Source organism: Drosophila mojavensis, unplaced genomic scaffold (genome assembly GCF_018153725.1).
Source record: "Drosophila mojavensis isolate 15081-1352.22 unplaced genomic scaffold, ASM1815372v1 contig_16, whole genome shotgun sequence".
NCBI lineage: Eukaryota > Metazoa > Arthropoda > Insecta > Diptera > Drosophilidae > Drosophila > Drosophila mojavensis.
Genome location: NW_025318693.1, coordinates 2,997,607 through 3,021,441, shown reverse-complemented (window position 1 = coordinate 3,021,441; position 23,835 = coordinate 2,997,607). Strand labels below are relative to the sequence as shown.

The following is a 23,835-nucleotide window of genomic DNA, read 5'->3' as shown; positions in this document are numbered from 1 at the left end:
AAAACACATTTACTTGAACAATAGATACAACAATATTAACTAAGTAAACAAAAGTTGACCCAAAAGCAGCAACACGATTTATACATTCTCCCACAATTAATAGAGGCTCAATTATAATAATTAGACTAAACTCAATTTCATAGCATTTCGTAAAAGCTATTAAATAAAAATAAATAATGCAATGCCCTAGCGTAAGCTACAACGAAGCAAGAACCAACACAATTAACAAAAGTTCAAATGCGTACAAAATGTACGCAATGTTAATTAACAGCTGAATAACAGAATACTGTTAAGTGCCAGTGCAATAAATTTGTTTGCTTATTTCTGAAATGGAATGTGTAATTCCCTGAATAGCATGAAGGCAAATGGAATTGTTCATTCTCGTGCCTTAAAGTAAAACTAAAATAAACTAATTACGACTGCAAATTATTTAGGGTAACTTTTTGGATAATGTAAGCAAATGTGAATCATTTGAATATATCTATATTTGTAGATATTTCCTATGCAGCAGTATTAAAACACCAAGCTCTAAAGATCGAACAGCAATCCCAAGATTATATAAGGCATCTTAATGTAAACTACATTTTTGTTCAGCAAAACCAAATCATTTACCTTATTGTTAATTAAACACAGCTTTGTTTGAATAACTGGCAACTGTCTATATGTATAAACACAGACGCACACATCCACGCAGTTCATTACCTGTTAGAGTGCAGAGTGACTCATACACACCAATACAAACACACATGCACATTCATATGCATATACATATGTAAAGAGCAAAAACCAGAGCTTAAGACATTGAATGATCACCTGGCTGGGGAATAATACCAAGCCAGACACTAGAGACAAAGCAAATGTGCGAAAAGGAACAGGTAAGAAGAGAAAAAAAAATTAAATGAGCAAACTGAGAGATAGAATGTTGGGGCGGATGCAATTAGTTGTCATTCAAAACGACGCGCGACTATAGCTGCTTAACAGTTTAAGCAGCACTGGACGACGACGACGGCTGGCTACCTGTTGGCAATAACGAAAAGGAACAGTCGCAACAGATGTATGCAAATGCACAAAGGGAAGTGGCAAGCCCACAAAAGAAGAGAAGAAGAAGAAAGAGAAGAAAAAACCAAACGAAGTAGCAGCAAGAAAAACACAATTTTATAAAAGCGCATTTAGCAAACAAAGCAAAAGTGGCGATGCCAACAGCAACAACAACAACAACGGCGACGACGACTGCGACAACAAAACAGATGGCAAAATGGAATGGCATTTTATTTTGTATTTTGCAAAAAAAAAAAAAAAAATCTAAAAAAAATAAAAAACCTTCTCATTGTGGTTTCCCCAGTTGTTGTTGCCCACCACCTTCCTCACCCCCTGCTCTGCTGTTGGCAGCTATGAAAAGGAATGCACATGCAAAGGAAGTCACAACAAAGATGGCTACACAAAAGTACTCGAAGCCAACGTCGTGTCGCCTGCCAAAAGCTTTAACAAGCAGCAAAACAAAAAAAAAAAAAAAAAAAAAAAAAAAGACAAAACAAAAATGATAAATGAAAACTTGTGGGCGTTAAAGCGCACAGCGAGAGAACAGAATAACTTTCGAGCCGAGTCGAGTCGAGCCGAGGTGAGTCGAGTCTTAAGCGTAATTTACAACTTCTTTACAGTTAGGAAACGCGCGCCTCTCGCAATCGGCCAACTTCTTGGTGTGAGAGGGGCGACTAATGATGTAAGACTTGACTCAGATACAGTTCTGATAAGCTCATAAAGATACAGTTATGTTGGCCCACTGACTGTGAAAGTTGGCTTTTAGCTTGTGGCCAACTTCTTTGTCGAGGTAAACACTTTGAAGTCGCTTAAATGCGATTCTCACGTTGCAATTCATCGCATATTATTTTGTTTTAATTCTATCGATAAACCCCCAACAAGTTGCATTTATCATAGCATTTATAATTATACTTATATATAATAATTCTTACAATAGCTTGACTTATTCCTACTTTAATTGAAATAACACTGAACCTTTTAAGAAATTCTAGCATATTCAGATATAATAATCATATAATAAAAGATAATATTCATATATATCTTATAATATATTGAATCCTGGTTTATTATTATATTTTTAGAATTGTTTGAACTAGTCAAGTGAAGAACCGATGTCAATCAGAAATCTGTGAATGGATCAGTTTACTTTCATCTTCTTTACTCTTCCAATCAATCGAGGTGTAAATTGCCTAAACAATTTTTTTAACAGTTAATGAATTCATCATGATCGACTTGAATAAATGAAATCTTTTTTTATGGCCAATTGCTTTTGGAGTTAGCCAATTCAACCAACTAGGACTCTACGACTAATTTAACTGAAATGGTTTAGGCGCTTCAAAAACTACCGGGCATATTTATGAATATTATGATGCTTGAAGAAGAGTCAATGAGACGAACGATTTTCCTTTGCAGATGTGAGAAATTCAGTTCAATTTCTTCTTCTTTTCTCTTTCACACAATATCTGAAGCTAAAGAGTTATTAATTGTTCCATAAAACGAATCCGCTTCAATAAACCAATTAACTAGTTCAACTGGCTCGATATGCATTAAATCATTAACTAGGATTCCCCACTCAGAAATTTATCAGTCTAAGACACACACATTACTCATGACATCATTTAATTCCTAATCATTAATCCAAACAATTCCAAAGATTATATCTATCTAGAATAGGATATCTCCAATATTCATACAATTATTTTTGATTCGTAAAGCTATAAACTAAAGACCCTAGAGTTTCGGAAACTTCACTCACAGTCCGAATATTGCTTATATGCGGCATCAGAACTGCTGCAACTAAATTTCAATACATTTGCGAGCTTTCCAATGTGTCCCCTCCCCACCTCCCTTGCATAGCTTTCATGTTCCCCATTCGCATTACAAATTTAGCAGCTTACGATTTATAGAATTGAATGAATGAACTTACCTAAACGCAATTCGCCAAAGTTACCACAGCCAATTTTTTTACCGACACGAAAATTTGGTCCGACCATGAGCACACCGGTTGTGGTGCTTACAGATTGGCGGGTGGAATACATGTTATTGCTTGTGCTCTTTCCACCGGCAATGGTAGCATTTGCTACATTACCAGCGGATGGACCGGCAGTTGTTGTCTGTGGACCGCCGCCACTGCAAAGATAAGAGAGGGAAAGAGAGAGAGAGAGAGAGAGAGAAAAAGAGAGAAGACATTGATTAGATATATATTAATATATAAATTACTGGTATGTGTGGGTGTTTGTGTATGCGTGTGTGTGTATTTGATGTATGTGTTTGTGCTTGCAACAACCTGAGATAGGTTTTAAATTTTTCAATCAACTTGGGCGCCATTATCTCCAAGTCACACCAAACGAAATACAATAATTAACAAAACTATTATCTAATCGAACGAACGTAAACAATGAGTTGAATATATAGAAAACACAGCCGCGTTTCTCGCGAGTAACTGGCGCTCTTTCGGCTGATGATTTGTTGTGTTTGAATTGTAATGTACGTACTTGTTTTTTTTTTGTGTACGATACATTCAATTTTGAGAGACGACAAAAGCAAAGCAACGTATATTTTTTATAAATATATATTTTTTTTTTAATTTATTGATAGTTTTTTCCTTTTTTTTTTTTTTTGTTCGGTGGGGGTGTTTTCAGAAATGCCAACTAGTTTCCTTAAACAGCTTTGAGATCTCGAAAAGCTGTGTATTCAGATCATTTAAAATTCTATTATGGCCGACTACGTATCCAAAATGTGCCCAACTTATATCGCGGCGCACAACAATTAAAGAACAAGTTGGTCGAAACGCTGCTGCGGCTAGTAATGATCGAATGTGAAATACCCTAGCAACTCAACAAATACCCTAACTAACTCGATTAGCATAGACTGTCAGAAACTAAAAGAATTTGAATACAAGTAATCAGATATTTTTATACCCTGAACCCATTTTCAATGGGAAATCAGGGTATAATGGTTTTGTTGAAATGTATGTAACAAGGAGAAGGAGGCGTGGCAGACCCCACAAAGTATATATATTCTTGATCAGGGTGACGAGCTGAGTTGATTTGGCCCTGTCCGTCTGTCTGTCCGTCTGTCCGTCTGTCCGTCTGTCCGTATGTATGAACGCGTCGATTTCAGAAGATATAAGAGCTAGAGACTTCAAATTTTTTTTAAAATGTCCGTAATTACAGCGCGCATATCAAGTTTATCATTAAAAATCGATAACTCATCTCGATCTTTTTTATCGATAAAAAACCTTATCGAAACCCAGTTATAAAATTATATCTTCTACACCTTTATTGCTAGAGACTCCAAATTTTTAATGTATGCCTATATGCAATTTATACAATTTCGGTTTTTGTTAAAATTTACCCCCCCACCTCTAAATTCTCCCCCTCACCCTCACTTTTGTAAAAAGCGTATTTCAAATACTAGAGACTTGTGCTTTGGCAATTACATGCATATTCATATTATAATCATAATCTAAAAGTTTCATGAAGATCGTACGTCCATAAAAAAAGTTATTAAACAATTAAGTTCTCATAGTAAGCGCACACTGCAGCCCATGCGTGTTTATGCGTGGTTGCTTGTGTGTGTATGTGTTTGTGTATGTGTGTGTGTATGTGTGTGTGTATGCGTTTGTGTATGTATGCGTGTGTGTGTGTATGTGTGTCTGTATGCGTGTGTGTGTATGTATGCCTGTGTTTGCGTACGTGTGTGTGTGTGTGCGTGTTTCTTGTGTAAGCTGAAAGTCGCGAAAAAGTATTGAAATATCTATTGCTCCAAGGGTTCAGGGGATCTCGTAGTCGAGCAGTCTCGACTAGAGCTTTCTTACTTGTTATAATTGTATTGATTAAATGGATCTACACTACAGTAAAACTGAAATTTTCAGCTGTGATAGCATTTAAATTGTATTTAAAGAGGAATTTGTATTATTTTTAAAATATTATTATTTATTATTATATTATTTATAAATTATATATATTTTAAAATTCCAACTTATATAAGTAGATTATGAGATGTCGGCGTGCATACAGAAGGACAGGCAGAAAGACATGGCTATATCGACTCAGTTCATCATCTAAATCAAGAATATATATACTTTATGGGTGCTGCAGGTTTTCCTGCATACATTCTACTCTTATTTCCCAGATTTTCTTTTACATAAAATCTTTTGTAAGCCGCATAGCTAGCCGAAATGAAATGCCTCCACATTTGTATTGACATTACGAGTGTTATTTAAATGCAAAATAATAAAATTATTATAAACATCTTATTTATTTAACCCAACCAATTGAGGAATGCTGAGGACTCCTAGCCAACAAGAGAGAGTATCTTTAAAACTTGCTTGGCGTGGCAAAGGACAATGACACAAAAGTTTTCGCTTGCATTTCGAAATAACCACAACAAAGCGAGCCACAGAGACGGCCACAGACAACCCGCAGCCAATCGTAGATACGCGACTACGACGACTCCAACTCCTCCCCCCTTTGGCCATATAATGTGGCCGACCGCGCGGAACCAATTTGGGTGACTCATTCGTTGAGCGCGTCAGCTGGGCTTTCAGCAATATTATGGGCACAATGAATTACATGCATGCACACACATACACATGCATACACACACATATATATATATACATATATATATGTGTATTTGATTAAGACAAAAGCCTTTTATGCTGCGCTGCTTGCTTAGCATTCACAGTGCGCTTAGCGTCTTTGGGCGTGGCATGGCGTGGAAAATCTGCTGTTGCAAATCTAGTTCAATGTCAGGTCAATCATTCAAATGATTGCAACATCTGCCACATCGTGCAACGCACCGAGTCACGGCGGCAATGGGCATCTCAAGGGAAACCGAATGCTATGGCTGACTAAGGTTGACGCAGTTTCCTTCGGCAAGTGTCGTTTATCTTGAGTTACCCCCCGAGCAAAATGTCAAGGCTCTATTGATATATATCAATGCACAAGTTGAGACTACACATAATTAATTTATCTCATTGCAAACAAATGACAAGAAAAACTATCGCGCCATGAGCAGAAATATTAGAATTGCTTTGAGTAAACATTAAATCCCTCTACACGAGAAACAGACGATAGATGAAAGAAATATATTTTATTTTAACAAAAATTGGAGAATACTTCTACTATATAATACAAATTTATGTTAATAATTTCTATTATTCCACAAATATTTTAAATTCTTTTTACTTCTTTTTAATTAATTTAATTCTTTAATTAATTAATTTCTTTAATTAATTAATTTAATTCTTTGAAAATTAAATTCTACGTATATACATTTTTAACATGTAGAGATTTATCATAAAATAATATAAATTCTTTATAAATCTTCATATATCTCTGCATTAAAAACTTGTTTCGTAAATTGTCATAACTTTAAATACATTTGAATATCTCTCTATAAATGTATGTATATAATTATTCTTAATCAATTTGCTCATTTTTTAGTTTTAAGACTATGTATCTATGTATATTTAATTATAAATCAATTTCTTGATTCGGTATCAGTTTACAGTCATATCTGTACTCACACACACATGCACACATAGAACTATATAAAATCCAAAACATCGATAATTGTACCGTTAAGCACTACTGTTAAGGAAAAAAGAGTATAAACCGCCGATAACAATTAAGCCCAGGGCTGTAACAGCCAACTTTCTGCAAATCGCTGTTGCTCTGCGTGTGTGTGTGTGGAGGGCGAGGGGCGTAATGTGGGCTGCTGAAGTGGGTAGTGGGAAGGCAATGGACTAAATCGAATCGAACCTCAAACTCAAACTGCAAAGAGAAACCAGTTTTGTGCCTCTTTGTCGCTGATGTGTTGGTTGCCTGCTTGCTTGCTTGGTTGGTTGGTTGGTTGGTCGGTCGGCTGCGGCCTGCCTGGTTTTATGGCTTAATATCCTGCAGCGAAAACTGGTTCAAACCAATCCATCGATCGATCGTCGCAGCGAACTTCGCAGCAAGCTCCACAACAGTTGAGTATTCACAGTATTTTCGGGTCGTTCGCTTCACTTCACTTTACTTCTTATTTATTTTTTAGCTCTTCACAAACGAGTTCGAGTTCTTGCCCTCTCTCTCTCTGTCTCTCTTTGCCTCACTTTGTTTGCACTTCTTTCCTGTAGCTTTGTTCTTAATTTGCTTAGCGTTCGTTTTATGAATTAAATGCTAGGAAAAGGCCCCCAGTTGGATTCGGGACAATGGCACAGCTGGCTCGACTACCGTTGACCGGTTTCGGCTGCTAAACGAAGGGAACAACAAAACAAACCCCTCCCACTCGCACACACAGAGCCAACTAACTGTTTATCTAAGCTATAATATTTTAATAAATTCACATAAATTTAGCATTTAATTAAAAGAAATTAATTACAAATGTTAGATCTCCATTGAACAAGACGATCAATAAATTAATTTGTGTTTTTTTTTTTTATGAACATACTTGATTTTTTAATTATCATATATTCATTTTATATCAAAAGCGCAATATTTAAAAACAAACTCTCTGTTTTATTATATACTTAAATACTATATATAATACAAAATATTGTATATGTATGTAGCTCTCCAAGTCGGAAATAAATAAAACTTCCGTTCAGTAACATAAAGAAATAAGTGAACTTCCGTTTAATAAAACAAGAAAAACCCCCAAATATATTTGCAACAAGTGAGAGCATTGCAGACGGGCGCTACCGACTGCGAGATACTTTGCTAACAATGCATTGACAATATGCCAAAAATGTGAAAACCAATAAGCTTTTATTTCTGATGAAATAAAGTATAGGCGACAAAATTAACTACATATTAATTTATATATCTTCTACATGTTTTTTATTTATAAACTATTTTACTTTTAGTTATCATAAGCAGAATTCTCATACAACAGTAAAACATTCTGACACAGTAAAAGGAAATCCATGTAGAGCAATTTTAGAAGAAAATCGATATTTAATTAAAAATAAGCCAATGACTAAAAATAAAACTCTTTCATGGAAATGTGGTTTTCCACACACACATACACACACAGGTACAAGTGAGAGCCAAGCGCAAATTGGACGAAAATTGAACTTAAAGCAAAAATGGAAAGAGAAGTTAACGAGGCGGCGCGATTTAAATTGAGTTTGGAAATTCGTCATAATAGGCGGAAAATCCCCAGTGAAACTTGACAAAACGGGTGTCACCACTTAGCAGCAGCAGCAGCAACAACAACAACAACAACAACAGCAATAGCAATAACATCAATTGAAAACTTTTTAGCATTAGCCAAAGCAATTTGCATAATTTATTAAATTATCGATTTTGCTATTGACCACCAGAGCTTGTCAAACTGTGAATCCAAATCTGTCTCTCATTTCGACTCAATTTGTCAAATTAATTAAGCAAAACTTAGACCAGAAACCTTACAAAAATCTGTTTAGTGGCAACAATTATATAATATAGTGGCAAAAAACCACAGCCCAAAAAACGACAACAACAAATGGGGGCTTAAAAGTAAACAAGAAAAGAACTGTTGCTATTAACACATACAAATAAAATGTATATATATACATATATATATATATATATGCGTGTATACATTGTATGTGCATTTACATACATACACAAGAAATACTTGATAAATAAAACAAGTGATAAGCTGGTCACCTTATCAACTATTCGTTGTCTCATTCGCCTTATCCCAAATAGATTCGAACTGTGACGTGTTTGCGTCTTCTATTCATTTTATTTAGTTACTTTTTTGTTTTATTTACTTATTTTTGCTTGTGCATAGCAATTGCGTTGTTGCTATTTTTAGACACAAGTCAATTTCATTTTAATTGTCCGACAGCAATTGAATATAAATCATGGCAAAAACAAAATGCAAGAACATTATTGGAATCTCCCAAGCCTAATGCCTGCTGCTACTTCTATATGTGATAACAATATCAAAAATCTACTTTGATAAATTGCTTAGCTTAGATATGTCAATTACAATTATATTGAGAGTGTATGTGTATTTCATTGATAAATCACATATTGAAGGGTTCATTATCAACGACGAACCGGAAGCAGTGAATTGAACTTTTGCCAATTATTTATATCCTTCCGGTTTGGGGCCGCTTTTTATCTGGCGCTGCTGCACACAAATAGAAAGGCCATCAATTGCAAAGTTTGTTGGTTCATTTCTTTTCTATTTTGTTTTGAATGGAACTCAAATCTCCAATGAATATCAAATGGCCAGCAGAAAAGCTTACAGTGAACACTCCTCAAGCATTTGAAATGCAAATCTCATTCGTATTTGTATTTAAAATTAGAAATAAACTTTTTTTTTCGAAATGAATAGAATAGAATGTTCATAATTCGATTCTATTGACAAACTGCCAACAATGCGCATTGTTATTGGTTTTATTGCTTATGCATATTATTGTCTTTTCTTCCACTTGTTGTTGTTGCCGCTGTTTGTAATCGAATTGCGGCACACATGTCAATATCCATTTTCAATGGCATTTGACGTTGAATAAAGAATAAAAATAAAATAATGCGAGAAACGAACTGAATAAAGCACAGCAGTAAATAAAAAGCGTAGCAATAGCGAACGCCTAAACAACAACAACAGTAAATGCAACAACAACAACTATAATGACAACGTTTTGATTCACATAACATAAATGAGCAGCCGGTTGCGCCCCCCACTCCTAGCCGCTTCGCAACATGTTCAAAGACAACAAGCTGAGCAAAATGATAAGCAAAGAACCCACACACACTGAAAGACAATCTCTCATGCCCACACACACATGCACTCAACCATTGACGAAGATGCAGTACACACATACACACTCACACACAGCCCGAAAAAAAAAAACAAATTGGCTAGATAAGGGCGCGTTGATTAGGGGCCGCGACATCGCTGACAGACAAACAATAGCGAGAGTCAAAATGACGGAGAACATGTGGAGAACGCTCAAAAAAAAAAAAAAAAAGTGCCGGTAAAAAGAAATAGCAACGAGTGAGAGGCAACAGCAGAAATAGCTGCAGCCGCCCCAATGACGACTACAGCTGTGTATTTGTGTGTGTGTGAGTGTGCTGGCATGTGTGAACGGTGTCTCAATGGCCGATTGACCTTTGCATGTTAGATTAACATTGACTATGCATCTCTCTATGCACTTACTTTGCATGGATCTATGTGTAAGTGTGTGTGTGTGTGTGTAAGCACTTCTATGTATGTGTGTGTGATGTTTAGGGGGCCAGGCAGCTAGCTACTTAATTAGTTTAGTTCGCAATTCGCACACGTGCAAGAGCTAAAATCTATGTAAATGAGCTTTAGAGGTCAAACTTTATCAGCAGAATAGCGAAAACGCCGACCAAGCCAATTATACACACATTTCTACATACACTCATACATACATATGTACGTATGTACAGCTACACATACATATGCATGCATATACATACATATATAAATTGTCTGTAATTTGTTCTCTAGTGTCTTCTTCCTGCATAGACAACCTTCTCGCTCGTTAGCATTGCAATATGCCATCATCCCTGTCCCCCACTGCCTCCGATAAAGGTTCTCGTTCTACTTTTGCGATTCCTTCCTTCCGCTTGAGTAAGGACGCCAATACCGCTGCCCGTCCCCCTTAACTGACGGCATTGAAAAGCCTCACGTGCATTGGCGGCCACAATACTTTTTCGAGTGTGGAAGTAAATACACACACACACGCACACACATACAGCCATATGCATTCACAGGCGAATGTGTGCGTGTCTCATCTTGCAGCTTGGAGGTCAAATTTTTTTATTTTTATCTTTTGCTGATGGCAGAAAAAATGTTGTGAGTCTGGTAACACTACGAGCTTCAAATTTACAGTTTGAAATGCGAACGCATTCATTTACATACATACACATGCAAGCATGCATGTTCAACAACATATGTATGCACACATACCTACATATGTATGCATGTGTGTAGACAAGTTACACTAACCCGGCAAACTCCGTTTAACGGCGCTTTTAATTCTGCTTCGCTCTCTTTCACGCGCTCAGTGAACGCCGCTGTGGTCTCATGTGTTCACGCCAACAACGATGCGGGGGAGCAGCACAGAGCTAATGTTGATTGTCAAACTGTAAGCACAGCTGTTTCTTTGGCTCCTCTGCTTCTGCTGCTGCTGCGGCCGTTCACTCGCGAGCTCGTTGATTGGCAGCGTTTGTTGCTGCACGCTGCAGATATTGTACTTTCTTGTGTTTTTTGTTGTTTTTTTTTAATTGAAACTTGTTTTGTTAATTGCTTAATTGTTATTGCAACTTTTTGTTTTATCATTCAATATGCTGACTGCATCTGCACTTCATTATTTTTTGGCATTTTCTATCAATTCAAAAATATAATTACTTATTGCTTTCTTTCTTTCTTTTTAGATTTCATTCTTTATTAATAATAAAAAATATCTTCATTTTTCGCACAGAAAACACTTCACTTTTCGCCAAACATTTTTTTCTTTATTCATTGTATTCATTAATTGTATTATTTTATTATTATTATTATTTTTTGTTTGCTTCCGTCGATTATTTAACGCCAACGCGCTTTCTATTTTACACAATATCCACTAAAGTCTACAACAACAATGGCAGCAGTAGTCTCCACTAATTTTTGTTGCCTTTGCTTTTGTTTTTGTGTTTGCCGCTGTCTCTCTCTATCTCTGTCTGTCTGCCTGTCGGTCGCTCGACAATTAAAGCTCAACTACAGTCAGCAACACAGAGTGTGTTAAGTTGTCGTTGCCGAGTGCAGGGAGTTTGAGTGAAATATGTAAAATTGTGTTGTTGCTTTTTCTTTTTTTTTGTCTTTTTTGTAATTTGTCATATCCGCTGCGCTTTGCCTTTGCATGCCTGCGTGTGTGTTTGTAAGTGAAACAGAGTGAGCCTGCAACCCCGCTCTCATATCAGATGTTGCAATTCGAGATGCAACTTTCGCCACATTATGAAATTAATGAAGCGGAGGCGCCCCCAACTGCTGTGTCTCTTAACTGTTTTTGCAGGTCAAATGTCTGATGACCACTTATATGTGTTTATATACGTATATCTTGTACATGTGGGCACAAAGAAGAGATACAGAAACCGAAAAACCAGGCATAGCACAGGCAAAATATAAATTGTAGAAAAAGTCATAAATAACTCGAAAAACCAGTTTCGTGTTGCCGGTGTACACACCGCGCCGAAAGAGAAACAACAACAGCAATAACAACGCCAGAAGCAGCATCAACAATAAACAAATGTGCAAGAAGTGCGCTGCGCTGCTTGAGCTAGTGAGCGAGTGAGCGAGATGGCAAGCTAAGAATAACACTCTTAAAACTCGTTAAAGTTGTGCAGAAGATATAAAGCACAGGGGCAAAAAGACAGCTGACTCAAATCAGAAAATAGATATACACACTACCACGCACACAGAGTCTCTCCATCGTGTGTGTGAGTGGGAGAGCGACTCAATAGCAGAGTTGGCAGCAACAAGACAGAAACGACAGGCAAGATAATAAGTTTTTACAGTTTGAGAGTCACAGTGCTGTTCAGGTGCATACTATTGAGTGCAAACTTCAAACACAAAACAAACTCAACACAGTTATCAGGCGATATATATTCTTTTACTGTGTGCATAAACAAAAACTTTGGAAAATGTGACAGACAGCAAACTGGAGCAAACACAAATTAACAAAAACATCACAACGATAAAGTGATTAACACATACACGCACACACACACACATTTCAATTGTATGCACGTGCATGTATGTGTAAACACCCACACGTACACTCACTTAGCCACGCATGCAACGGCATACAGAATTTCCTCCATGCGTATGCTTCTGTTAGAGTTGCTAGTGCTGCTGCTTTGTTGTTGTTGCTGTTTGTATGCACACCCGCGCGACCGAGCGTTGCAAAAACAACTTGCTTTTGTTTTTTTTTTGTTCTTTTTTTACGCTAACAGCACCGATAATGGCCGCAAAGGAATGACAACTGCTACGGCGCACGATCGAAAACGAACTGAGAGTACGAACTGCGAACAACTGAAAACCAAACGAGCGAGTAGCATTTGGGAGAGTGAGCGAGCGAGAGGCCGCAAAAAGACAGAGAGATAGAGAGAGACGAAGAGACCTAGGTTCAGCTGCTGCTGCTGGCAGTGGCGCTGGCGCAGCCACAGATACGAAACACTTGTGCTTGTGAGCGTGTGAAAATTAAAATGCGGCAAATGAGCATTTTGTATTAGTATGTAATTATTGTTGCTGCTGCTGCTGCTGCTGCTGCTGTTGCTGTTGCTGCTCTTGTCGCGTTACTGTCGACGCGTCGTAGGGGAGAACTACTCACAACACTTGAACGCAGTCAATGTGCGAGAGAACGAAACGACAGAAGTATTGATAATGATAAATAGTTGTTCTCGTGTGCTTATTTGTGTGTATATACATATATAAATGTATAATTATGTCTGTGTGTGTGTGTGTATGAGTGCCCATGTGTCAGAGCAAAAACTACATCACAAACTTGTTACACATACAAGAAGCACCTGTCAAACACATGCATGAGCATGTACAAAAATACAATGCACACACATAAAATAATACAGCAAAGCCGGCAGCAGAGATCTGCCAAGCAATTGAATGTGACCAGAGAGCTCGCAGATTTAAACTGAAGTTGAGTGACTCATGCGCAGGTGCCTTGGCCTCGCACAGACACGCGCACACAAATATACAGGCACACACATATGTATATGTATATATGAATATGTATACCTAACTGTGATATGTGACCAGCTGTTCGCTGTTACTTTTAACAGCGACTAGCCGCAACAGAGGCATATGGTATTTTATTTAACCCATTGATGACATGGATACAATTTGAATTTTGTTGTTGAATTTTTTCAACATTTTGCCTTGCAGTTCAACGACATTTGAAGCGGGTCGCGTAAAACGTTCATAAATACGCATACGTTATATAATTATTTTTAATAGCAGCAAAAACACAATAATGCATGTGAAATAAAAAATCATTATTATTACATATACTAAGCTTTATAGGCATTTGATTCGTATACCCTGTTCGCCTGGACTAATGTGCAATAGAATTTAGGGTATTTATGGAATTTTTAAATTGATTTCCATACTCTGTTGATTGTGAGAGATGTCATATTGCCTACACAGTCTAGTATACCCTGCGGTTGTTCAGGGTATTCAAATATCCAGGTCGGTGTCGGCGACAGTATCGCATTGTTGCCAACTAGCAGGCAACAACCAGCACACACACAACATACATAATAAACTACAACTTTTCGTACGACTTTTATGATTTTTTGTATTTTTTCATAGCATTGTGGGGTTGGAATAACCTAAATTTTGCGCTATCCCAGCAGCAACTACAACAAGTAGAGTAGAATAGTAACTGTAAGTGTAACGTGGTGTAGGCCGGGCAATAACAGAGTTGCCACCTGTCCCACACAGACCGCAGCACAAGGCAAAAGTTGCGTGCGGCAGCCGGAAAGTGGCTTCAATAATCAGGCTGAAATGCTGATGAAAACTCAACAAAAGAAGGCGCGGGGGTAAGCGGGCCGAAAGCGAAGCAAGTAGGCTGGCAGACCAACAAAGTGAGTAGCAGCTGTGGCACATAAAAACAAGGACAAATTGCGGATTTAGCAAAAAAAAAAAATGTGAATGTAAAAAAGAAATAAAAAGAAAACACACGACTCGCAGACGGACAGCGGAACGATGGAAAGGCGAACGTTGGCATGATGGAACGAGAGAAACGAAACGAACCAAGTGACCCATCAAACATTATGCGCCAATGACGTCATTAAGCTGTTAGCGGCTGTCAATGTCGCTGTCTCTCTCTTTTTCTCACTCTAGCATACTCAATCCTCTCTCCTCCCACTCTTGCTCGCTCTTTTGAAACGTCTGATAATTTGTGTGGGTGCATGGGGAAATAGCAGCAGAAACAACATGCTAAAGGCCATAAGATGTTGATGTTTAATCAAAACATAAGGAACAGATGATGATGCTATGTGGCCAGAGAGAGATAGATATAAACATGCATGCATACACATATTTATGTACATATACGAAGAGAGACGAGGTCTAAGTGCGTTCGTCTGTTGCAATCGCTAGAGTTTAAGCAAACTGCATTAAACGGAAATCAATGTGTTGATAAGTGGAAATTGAATGACTACTTGCACAGCTAGTGGGTGGTATCTAAGGAAAAGCGAATTTGGAAAACACCTTGGCAAGATTAATAGTAGTGAAAGCTATAGTGGTATGCGGCAAATATATAAAAATAATGTGTGTACATCCATAACAGACAAAACTAAATCATCGGCATCGGCGTCGGAGACGTCAGCAGCAGTAGATGAAGCAGAAGAAGAAGAGGAAGATGACGAAAAACCAATAGTGTGAAATTTTCATCTAATTAAATTAGATGCCAGTCATGCTTGAAGCGCAAAGCTCAATGGGCGCGAGCAGGACGGGACGACACACAAACCGAGGAGGCGTTGGGAGAAAAAGGTGCATAGTGAAGAGACAGTCAAACAAATCGATGGGATTTAACGACCAGCCAACAAAACAGTAGCCCACACACTCACACATGCACACACATACAGCTGTGAGCATGCTGAGGCTAGGCGCAGCAATAATGCCCAAAGTCCAGCCACGCAGGCTTCGCGAATGTGACTCATGGAAACTGATATCGCGAGCCCTTGGAGAGACTGTAAATGACATTCAAGTTTGTCACAGCTGAAAATACTTAATAATCGAATGCCTATTCAAATTCTGAAACTACGCGAGTAAATAACCTCATTGCAAATAGTAAATTAAAATATTCTTGCATAAAGAGCCAAGATATTCATCTAATTTCTGTCTTCTTAATCAAATAACAAACAAGCAAGTCCTTATCTATAAAAAAAAAAATGGGAAATACCTCAGTTTAAAAAAAATAGACTTTATATAAGAGAAAAATATTAAAGGAAGAATAAATCAACGACGAAAACAAAATTACATCTCTAGCCGGCACACCAGGAATGATCTTAGACGTCTCCACTTTCTATAGCAGCGGGACCGTCTCTTAACATACGAATGTATTAAAAATCAACTCAAACTTTACCTGTAATACTCGTTCCCCAACGATTCAATTTTGTTCTTTTATAAAATTTACTATATGTTCATTATAAACTATTTTTTTAAATTTTAAGTCAAAGCTCACTACAACTGTGTCCAAAGTTCGAAATGAATGAACTGTAGTGTTATTACATATCTAAAAACAATGGAAAAATAAAACAAAACAAAAAAAGAAATTGTTTTAGTTAATTTTTGCTTAGAGTATCTTTGCCTGAAAAAAAAAACTCTCATAACTCAAACATCTTAAAAAACTGCAATAAATCTTTGGCGTGGCATAGAATATGTTTATAAAAATATATACAATATATTTATATCATCAATCAACCAACAGAGATCCTTTATAGTCTTTACAGTGATAAGCGGTTTAAAAGACGACACTACACTGTGAATGGCAAGCGCCAAATGGCAGTATCAAGTGACAGACAGTTATAAGCTGTACATTGCTGACAGCTGCTCGGAGGCGTCCCGAGGCGCTGACAGTTAGCCAGCCAGTGTTGATTAACAGCGGCATAAGCATACTGAAACAGACATTCAATATGCTCGCTTGTTTGTTTGTTTGCGAATAGATTAAGTTTTCTCTCATGAGTAATGTCATAGATGTCAATAAAATCAGAGTTCCCGATAAATGCGCGAAACATCAAAATAATCTTTATTGCTTTGAATCATTTATAAACTATGACTAATAAAAAGGTATTTCAAACAATTACACTGATAAAACTCACATGCCTTTTGTTTTGGGTTATTAAGAAAAACTGCATGGGTTATTTTACCGCCAATTGTACATCAAGCAAGTTGTATACACACGTATATATCTAAACGACATTTTATATGAAGTCTTATTTTACTAATTGATGGAATTATCTACTCATATGAATATGATATGATATGATGATATGACTGTAAGTAGAGCTAATTTTATAACATCCTGGTACTACCATCAAAAATATTTTACTATCGACATTATTTATGTCTACTTTCTAATCTAATTTACAAACGAGATAATATTATATCCCATAGACATAAATATGCCAAGTATAAAACTTATACGTATTTCATTGAAATTTAAATTCCCTACACTTTTACTACACCCTTCAGTTTTCACGCCTCTCACAGGTCTTATTCATTATGGTAAAAATTCCGAATATATAGTTTGCCTCTCCGCACTTGTAATTCTGAATTTTGCAATTCTCTTTCGCCGGCGATAGAGAATTCAAGTGCAAGGCAAATGCCAAGTACTTTAGAAAAAGTTTTAAATACTCCTTGCAGCTGGCACTGCCGCTCTATTTGCCTTGGACTGCGTCGTCATCTTTATCATCGTCTGGCACTTGTTCCGCCATGACGACGACGCAGACATGGCCGTTGACTCATTAGAAGCGCTAACAAGTTGGTCAAGTTTTCAGCTCTCTTTTCTCTACTCTATCTCTCTCTTTCTCTCGCACTCTCACACTCGTTTCTCGGATTTTCCGTCATGTTTGCTGCATCAAGTAATTCACTTGCCAAAAGGCATTCGCGTTACGACGGCCAAAGTTGAGTTCAAGAACAATTTCAATTTAATGACCCCACACAGCCGTCAGACAGGCCTTGTCTAGGGTCATTTGCGCTCCGGATTTGTTGCGCTTGATTGGCGCTCATCTTTCGCTGTTTGAGCCGTGATCTTAATTATTAACAGCCAACAAGCAACTGGTTTAACTTTTCCATTCATTTTATTTTTAACATAAATTTCATTTTAATTAATACGACAATCCACTCGCATATATACAAACTCGACTGTTATCTCACCTCTCTCTCCCTTTCTCTTACTCTCTCTGTTTTACTTTTTTCTTTTCATTTCTGATTATGGTAAGTCAATCTCAAGTCCAAGTCCAAGTCGCCAGCAGGCTCTCCGACTTCATGCGATAATTACAGCATATATATGCAGTATGCAATCCATAAAATCTCAAGCGAAGGTTAAATCACTTTAGAGCGATATTTCAATATTTAATCAATTAATTATGAACATCACGTTAGTCTCTAGACCTACTGCAGGCATCGGCTTTATATATATATATATGGATATATGGATGTATATCTATAGTCCGTTACGTTTACACAGTTGATGCTATTGGCTGATTGGGTTTGACATGTTTTTGTTGTCGTGTTTGCATTTCACAATACAACAGCTGTTCATATGACACACAAATATAATATTTTTATTAAATAAGAATACATTCTCTAGTTATTTCAATGTACTTTATCCTTGTTGCTCCGGCTTTCACCTTGAATTACAATATTCAATCTATTCTTTCAATCAGATTCAATATTCGGCCTTTACCTTGAATTAGAATTTTCATTCATTATATTCCCGTTATATTCCCATTATATTCCCGTTAATCACCTGTACAGTTATTAGAATCTTCCCCGGGTCACAGATCAAAATACCGAAATGGAGTGAATAAAAATTGAAAAAAAAAAAAACTTCATAATTTTAAATTCTTTTGAATTTCTCTGAACGACAGAATGTCTACAATTTATTTTTATTCACGCCACTTGAAGCCATAAAATTCGCAAGTAATTATACCCCAAGGTCTCATTGTTTGGGCTTAGTTATTAGAAACATTAGTTTCCAGTCTAGGCCCAAAACAAAATAATATTATTAGAGAAATGCGACAAAAAAAAATATTCTCTGTGTACACCTCAAAATGCAGACAACAAACAAGGCTTACGCAGAATGAAGATAGTAATAATAATAAAAATAATAATAATAGATGGGGGCGAACAGTAAGCAAAAAGACGACAACTTATGCAAACAGCAACCTAGAAATGTCAATAGACCCGGCACAAGGTAAAGGAAACGGCAACAACTGAAATTTGTACAAATATTCAGAGAACAAGAGCAAGAGAGAAAGATAGATCTAAATATATATGTGTGGGTGGGTATTTGAACTGAACTTTCCGCTTCCTCACAAGACACACGCATCCTCCTCCCGCCCGCTATCGAGTGAACTGACGTTTCATTCAAGCCTTCAACGAGCGAATGTCTGCCAAGGAATCGCATTACAATAAGTGCTCAAACACATACAAGCCGTAAAAAAAAAAAAAAAAAAAAAAAACGAAGCAGCGAACGATGTCGAAAACAGAATCAAATAAAATACAAAAGTTTAAATAGAAATGCGATTTGCTAAAAATAAAGTGTTAGAGAAAACAACAAATTCATAGTCCACACATATACATGTACATATATACATATATGTAAATATACAAATAATAGTTGGACTTTTTCTCTTGGCCATCGATAAAAGCCGCTGAGCATTGGCGCTCAGTGATTAAATGGAAAACCGAAAAGAGAGCAACAACAACGCATACTTATACACCTATACTTCCCCACACGACTTATACGTTTACGTTAGAAGAGTATGCCGAGAATACAGGTGGCTCTGGCAACGTGCTCTCGCTGGCCAAAGAAAAACTAAGTAGTTCGCCTTGAATTCACGATGTAAGCTAATTTCCCTAACTAGAACGACGTCACGGATTGCCAAACATTTATAAATAGAGTTTCTTCTATTATTAGAATTATTATTATAATCGATCGCCAATTTTCGCTTGCTGATGTTGTTTTTGGCAGCATTTCAATTCGTAATCAATTCATATTTATGATTATAAAATTTCTGTTCTAGTTCCCTTGCTTTTATCATAATTATATTCTTTTCATAGTGGTGTGAAATATCTATTGTAAATCCGACACACAAATTATTAAAATATATATTTGATTGTTAGCCGAAGCGAATTCGTTAATGAAATATGCAAACTTTCTATAAATTGATTAATAATAACTGCAATATAACTCCGCAGATTTACATACTCTACTATATACAATATATTTCTCTATTAGTATTACTATTACTATTACTATTACTACCTATATACATATATGTATATCCAGTATCTGCGAGTCTATATTCATCTACCATATATCTGCTATCTTTCTTTTCCGGCCCAAGCAATCTTTCTAGACGCCTTCGATAATTATCAGAGTTATCTAGTAGTCCTATGGCTATAATACACTACCGTGGTCATTTAACATATTTATATTGAAGTCTGATCTTCGTTTTATTTCAAATAACGAAAAACATTAATAATAAACAGAAAACTTTTGTTTAAAAAAACAGATTTCTAATCTATATTCCCAGTACTGGTTGATCAAAGTCTATATCACATATACAACTTGTTTGTTTAAATATCCCATATATAAAGGGCATATTCAGTGTCGACTTTCTTTCTGAATTATCTAATCGCCAAACATTTCAAGTTATTTTCAACTTTCTCAGCGCCTGTAGCGTCCACCCTGATAACGACAACGCATTGAATTGTACAGACATATATAAATCATTATAATGTACGCTTTTTCGCGTTACTTGAGTTTCGAGATAACAGGCAAGAGGTTGACAAAATATTGCTCATGATCGTACTTGGCAATGCTCCTTGGTTTGTTAATAAAAATTAATTGATTTACTGACTTGTTTTCATATTTTCTAGAAATACGTATTCAGTTTTAAGTATCAGTGAACCAACGAAAGTATTCTTAAATCATTTGAACGAATAATTTAGTTAGGAATAGTTTGTTGTTGTTGGAGTGTTGTGTCAAAACGAATTGAATAAATGTGAAATGAATAAATGAAAAATGGGAAATCTACGCACGATTTTCGAAGATTTAAAGCAAGAGGGATTTGCGTGAGCTTTGCATACCACTGACGCAATGTCCTAACAAGCACGTTTAGCCAACGCTGAATGAAATCAAATCTGTTAGTCGGAGGGGTAGGGTATTTGTATAGCTGATCGATGGAATAGGTATTTGATGAAATGAATTAGATTTAAAGCTCACCTCGCTTGTCGTTCGCGTCGCTGCATACTGTAATTATTATTATAATTATTGCTGCTGTTCTTGTTGATGTTGACGTTGTTGCTGTTGTTGTTGTAGCAGTTGCAAGTTTCCTTCAATCACTTTCCACAGAATTTCCAAAGATAATATATATAAATAAATATATATATACGAAACTAATAGCAACAGCTAATGATTGTTGATAAGATTGATCCAAAACGTTGTAGAAATGCGAAATTGCTGTTCCAAATTTTCCGTTCAAACTGTTGAATGTGTGGACTTTATTGTTGATCGGTTGTTGTTTTAGATGTTAGTTTTTGTTGCTGCCGCTGTTGCTGCTGCCGCTATGTTGTGCGTGCACACATACACACGCACGCACGCACACACTGGCACACGCACACACACTCACTTAACATCCACGCATGCCGCGCATGCGTCCAATGCATACGGCAAGCCAATTGCTCTGTTGATCTGTTGCAATACACTCTTCAGTCGCCACTCTCTACCTCTCTCTTTCGCTCCACTCTCTTCTCTAGACACAAGTTCGCAACTACCCTACTACTGCTCCCTTCTGTTGTTCTTCTGTTAGCTTACAGTTGCTTTTGTTGATCTGTTGTTGTTATTTGTTGCTGTCGCATCAGTGCTGCTGTCGCTTGACATTTAGGTATTCAATTTGAGCATTTCCTTGGTGATTTGTTATTTGTTAAATATTGTTGTTGTTGTTGGCTATTGTTGAATGCAGCTGTATTATATATTTACTGTTTATCTTAATTTAAGTGCTCGCTCGCTTGTCCGGTGCGTCGAAATATCTTTGTTATTATTGTTGCTCTTGTTGGATAAAGAAAGGCAGTTACGTTCTATGTAGTACTAGGTAAACAAATAATTTTGGCTAACAATTTAAAAAACACACTTTTGCACATTTTCCCCACAAATTTCTAACAATTTTTGTAAATTATGGTTGACGTACACGCCTACGACAACTAACAACAATAGTTTCTTGTTTAATTTATCTGATCTTGATCTTTTCTTTCTTGTTTAACTTATAGTCGAATTCTATTTAACCGATCGTCAGCTGTCATTTGGCGCGCGCACATTGAAAATATGTTTATTTGCCTCTTTTTGTGGGATGGTAGCGCTGTTGAATGTACACCTTATGGCCGACCCTGCGATTAGCATGTCATAACAGGCTGTAATTATAAGAAAATAATAATACATAAAGTGTAATAAAAAAAACTGCATTCATTTCTGATTAACAACATAAATATATATAAATATATTTATTTCATTAAAATTTAGTATTAGGTCAATTCCATTCCCTTAATAGTCTGTCTAATTCATCTTTAAACAAAGTTAAGCAACTATTATAATTTAATCATAGTTATACATTTTAAGAGTGCGAAAATCCACCTCACAAACAGTATATTGTGGTATATTCACTTTATTAGGTGCGGTCACACTAAAGTTGAGAGAGTGCCTGCCGCATACATTTGCCCATTGATTTTCAGGCGCTTATGCTGGCTTAAGAATAATGTAAGTGTTCTTAACCATCACAGTTATCTAGTCCATGAATTAACTGATCCCTCAATGAAGGTCAAATATAACCCAATCGGACAACACATATGTATACCGTGCACATCGCTGCAGTATACAATGTTAAGGAAGTGTCTCAAGAATCAGGCCAATTAGTGCATAGACATTCGGTCGCACATAAATATATGGTCGAACTGAGGAGAAATGGTTCATGGTTTTTTTTTTTATTTTTGTTCTTTTCATAAACAACAAGGCCACACAAATTTAAAACTTTATTTGTACGTGGTTTTTTATTTCATTGCTTTTTTGAATGCTTTCGGCACGCAAAAGCTTCTCACCAACGACCGCAAAACTACAGGGTGCACAAATGTTAACTGTTTGAATTTTGGCATATTTTTTAATTGCCAACGCGTCATTTACATTATGTCGTGGCTGATTTTTTGTAACACACGGTCATAAAGTTTAACTTACTGCTAGATTTGTACTTTTTATGTACCTTTTCGACAATTTTGCACACATATTCCTCACCTACGCCTCATTTTTCATTGCTCACTTACACACACGCGCGCACATACACAGTTACACACACACACGCAGACCAGCGATTGGCCAATTTCTATAGTCGGGTATATGTATGCGATTTTACACTTATTATGCGGCGCGTTTTTGTGGATTTGTGTGTTTGCTTCCTACATAAAAGTCAGGCAAACACTATTTTAATATTTATACGATTCGCCATCTAATTGTATAGCAAAGCCAAACGTACGCAAGAGAGCACGAGAAAAATGGAGCGACTTTTTCCCCTGCCTTGCACACACACACACAAGTTAAACACTACTTTGCAATGTGACCGTGCATAAATAATGCCAAAATACTAGGTTGTAAAAAATCCAAAAGCATTTGGCAAAAACTATACTAAATATACTAGCCAATACATAAAAATCATCAGCCGGCCTTTGTTTTGACATGGGAAAACTATTTAAAACACTCGACGAGCTTTAGTAAAGCGCGTTGAAATACTTTTAATTTAGTTCACGCCACTTTTTGTTTTAAGCCCTATCATGGTCTTGTCATACAAGTGTTGTTTAAGGTAACATCTGTATGTGCACCATACACTGACGCAATCAAAATTTATTTCAAAAAGGGAATTTATCACTGTAACTCCTTAATTACAGTTAATAAATACAGCACAATATCCAAATATAAGCAGAAAACTGATAATATTTTCTATACAGGTGCAATAACTCTGCTTTGCACTACTCCTCAGCAGAGTGACCGACTTTGGTATTTTGTTGTGT

The 23,835-nt window shown here is 36.6% G+C and overlaps 1 protein-coding gene and 1 long non-coding RNA gene across 27 annotated transcripts in view; one reads left to right on the top strand and one right to left on the bottom strand.

Moving 5' to 3' along the window:
* The window catches only part of LOC6573610 (casein kinase I), a 36,218-nt gene extending 12,550 nt beyond the window's left edge, over positions 1-23,668 (bottom strand). For 5 of the 26 annotated variants that reach the window (XR_004364397.2, XR_006356707.1, XM_044007543.1 and 2 more), the window contains exons 1-2: positions 20,827-20,850; positions 2,966-3,168 (exon numbers count right to left, since the gene is read on the bottom strand). Coding sequence is in view for 24 of the 26 variants with exons in the window: in XM_044007543.1 (XP_043863478.1) it covers positions 2,966-3,077 (112 nt within the window). In the remaining 2 variants the exon portion in view is untranslated. Of the gene's footprint in view, positions 1-2,965; positions 3,169-11,001; positions 11,301-16,138; positions 16,246-20,826; positions 20,929-21,010; positions 22,195-23,033 lie in introns of those variants that run through there. The other 21 variants (XM_044007546.1, XM_044007549.1, XM_044007555.1 and 18 more) reach the window with 11 other exon arrangements.
* Positions 13,726-16,219, top strand: LOC116804406. Its single transcript, XR_004364402.2, has 2 exons — positions 13,726-15,277; positions 15,341-16,219. It is a non-coding gene; the product is annotated as an uncharacterized LOC116804406 (long non-coding RNA).
* Positions 23,669-23,835: the final 167 nt, after the last annotated feature.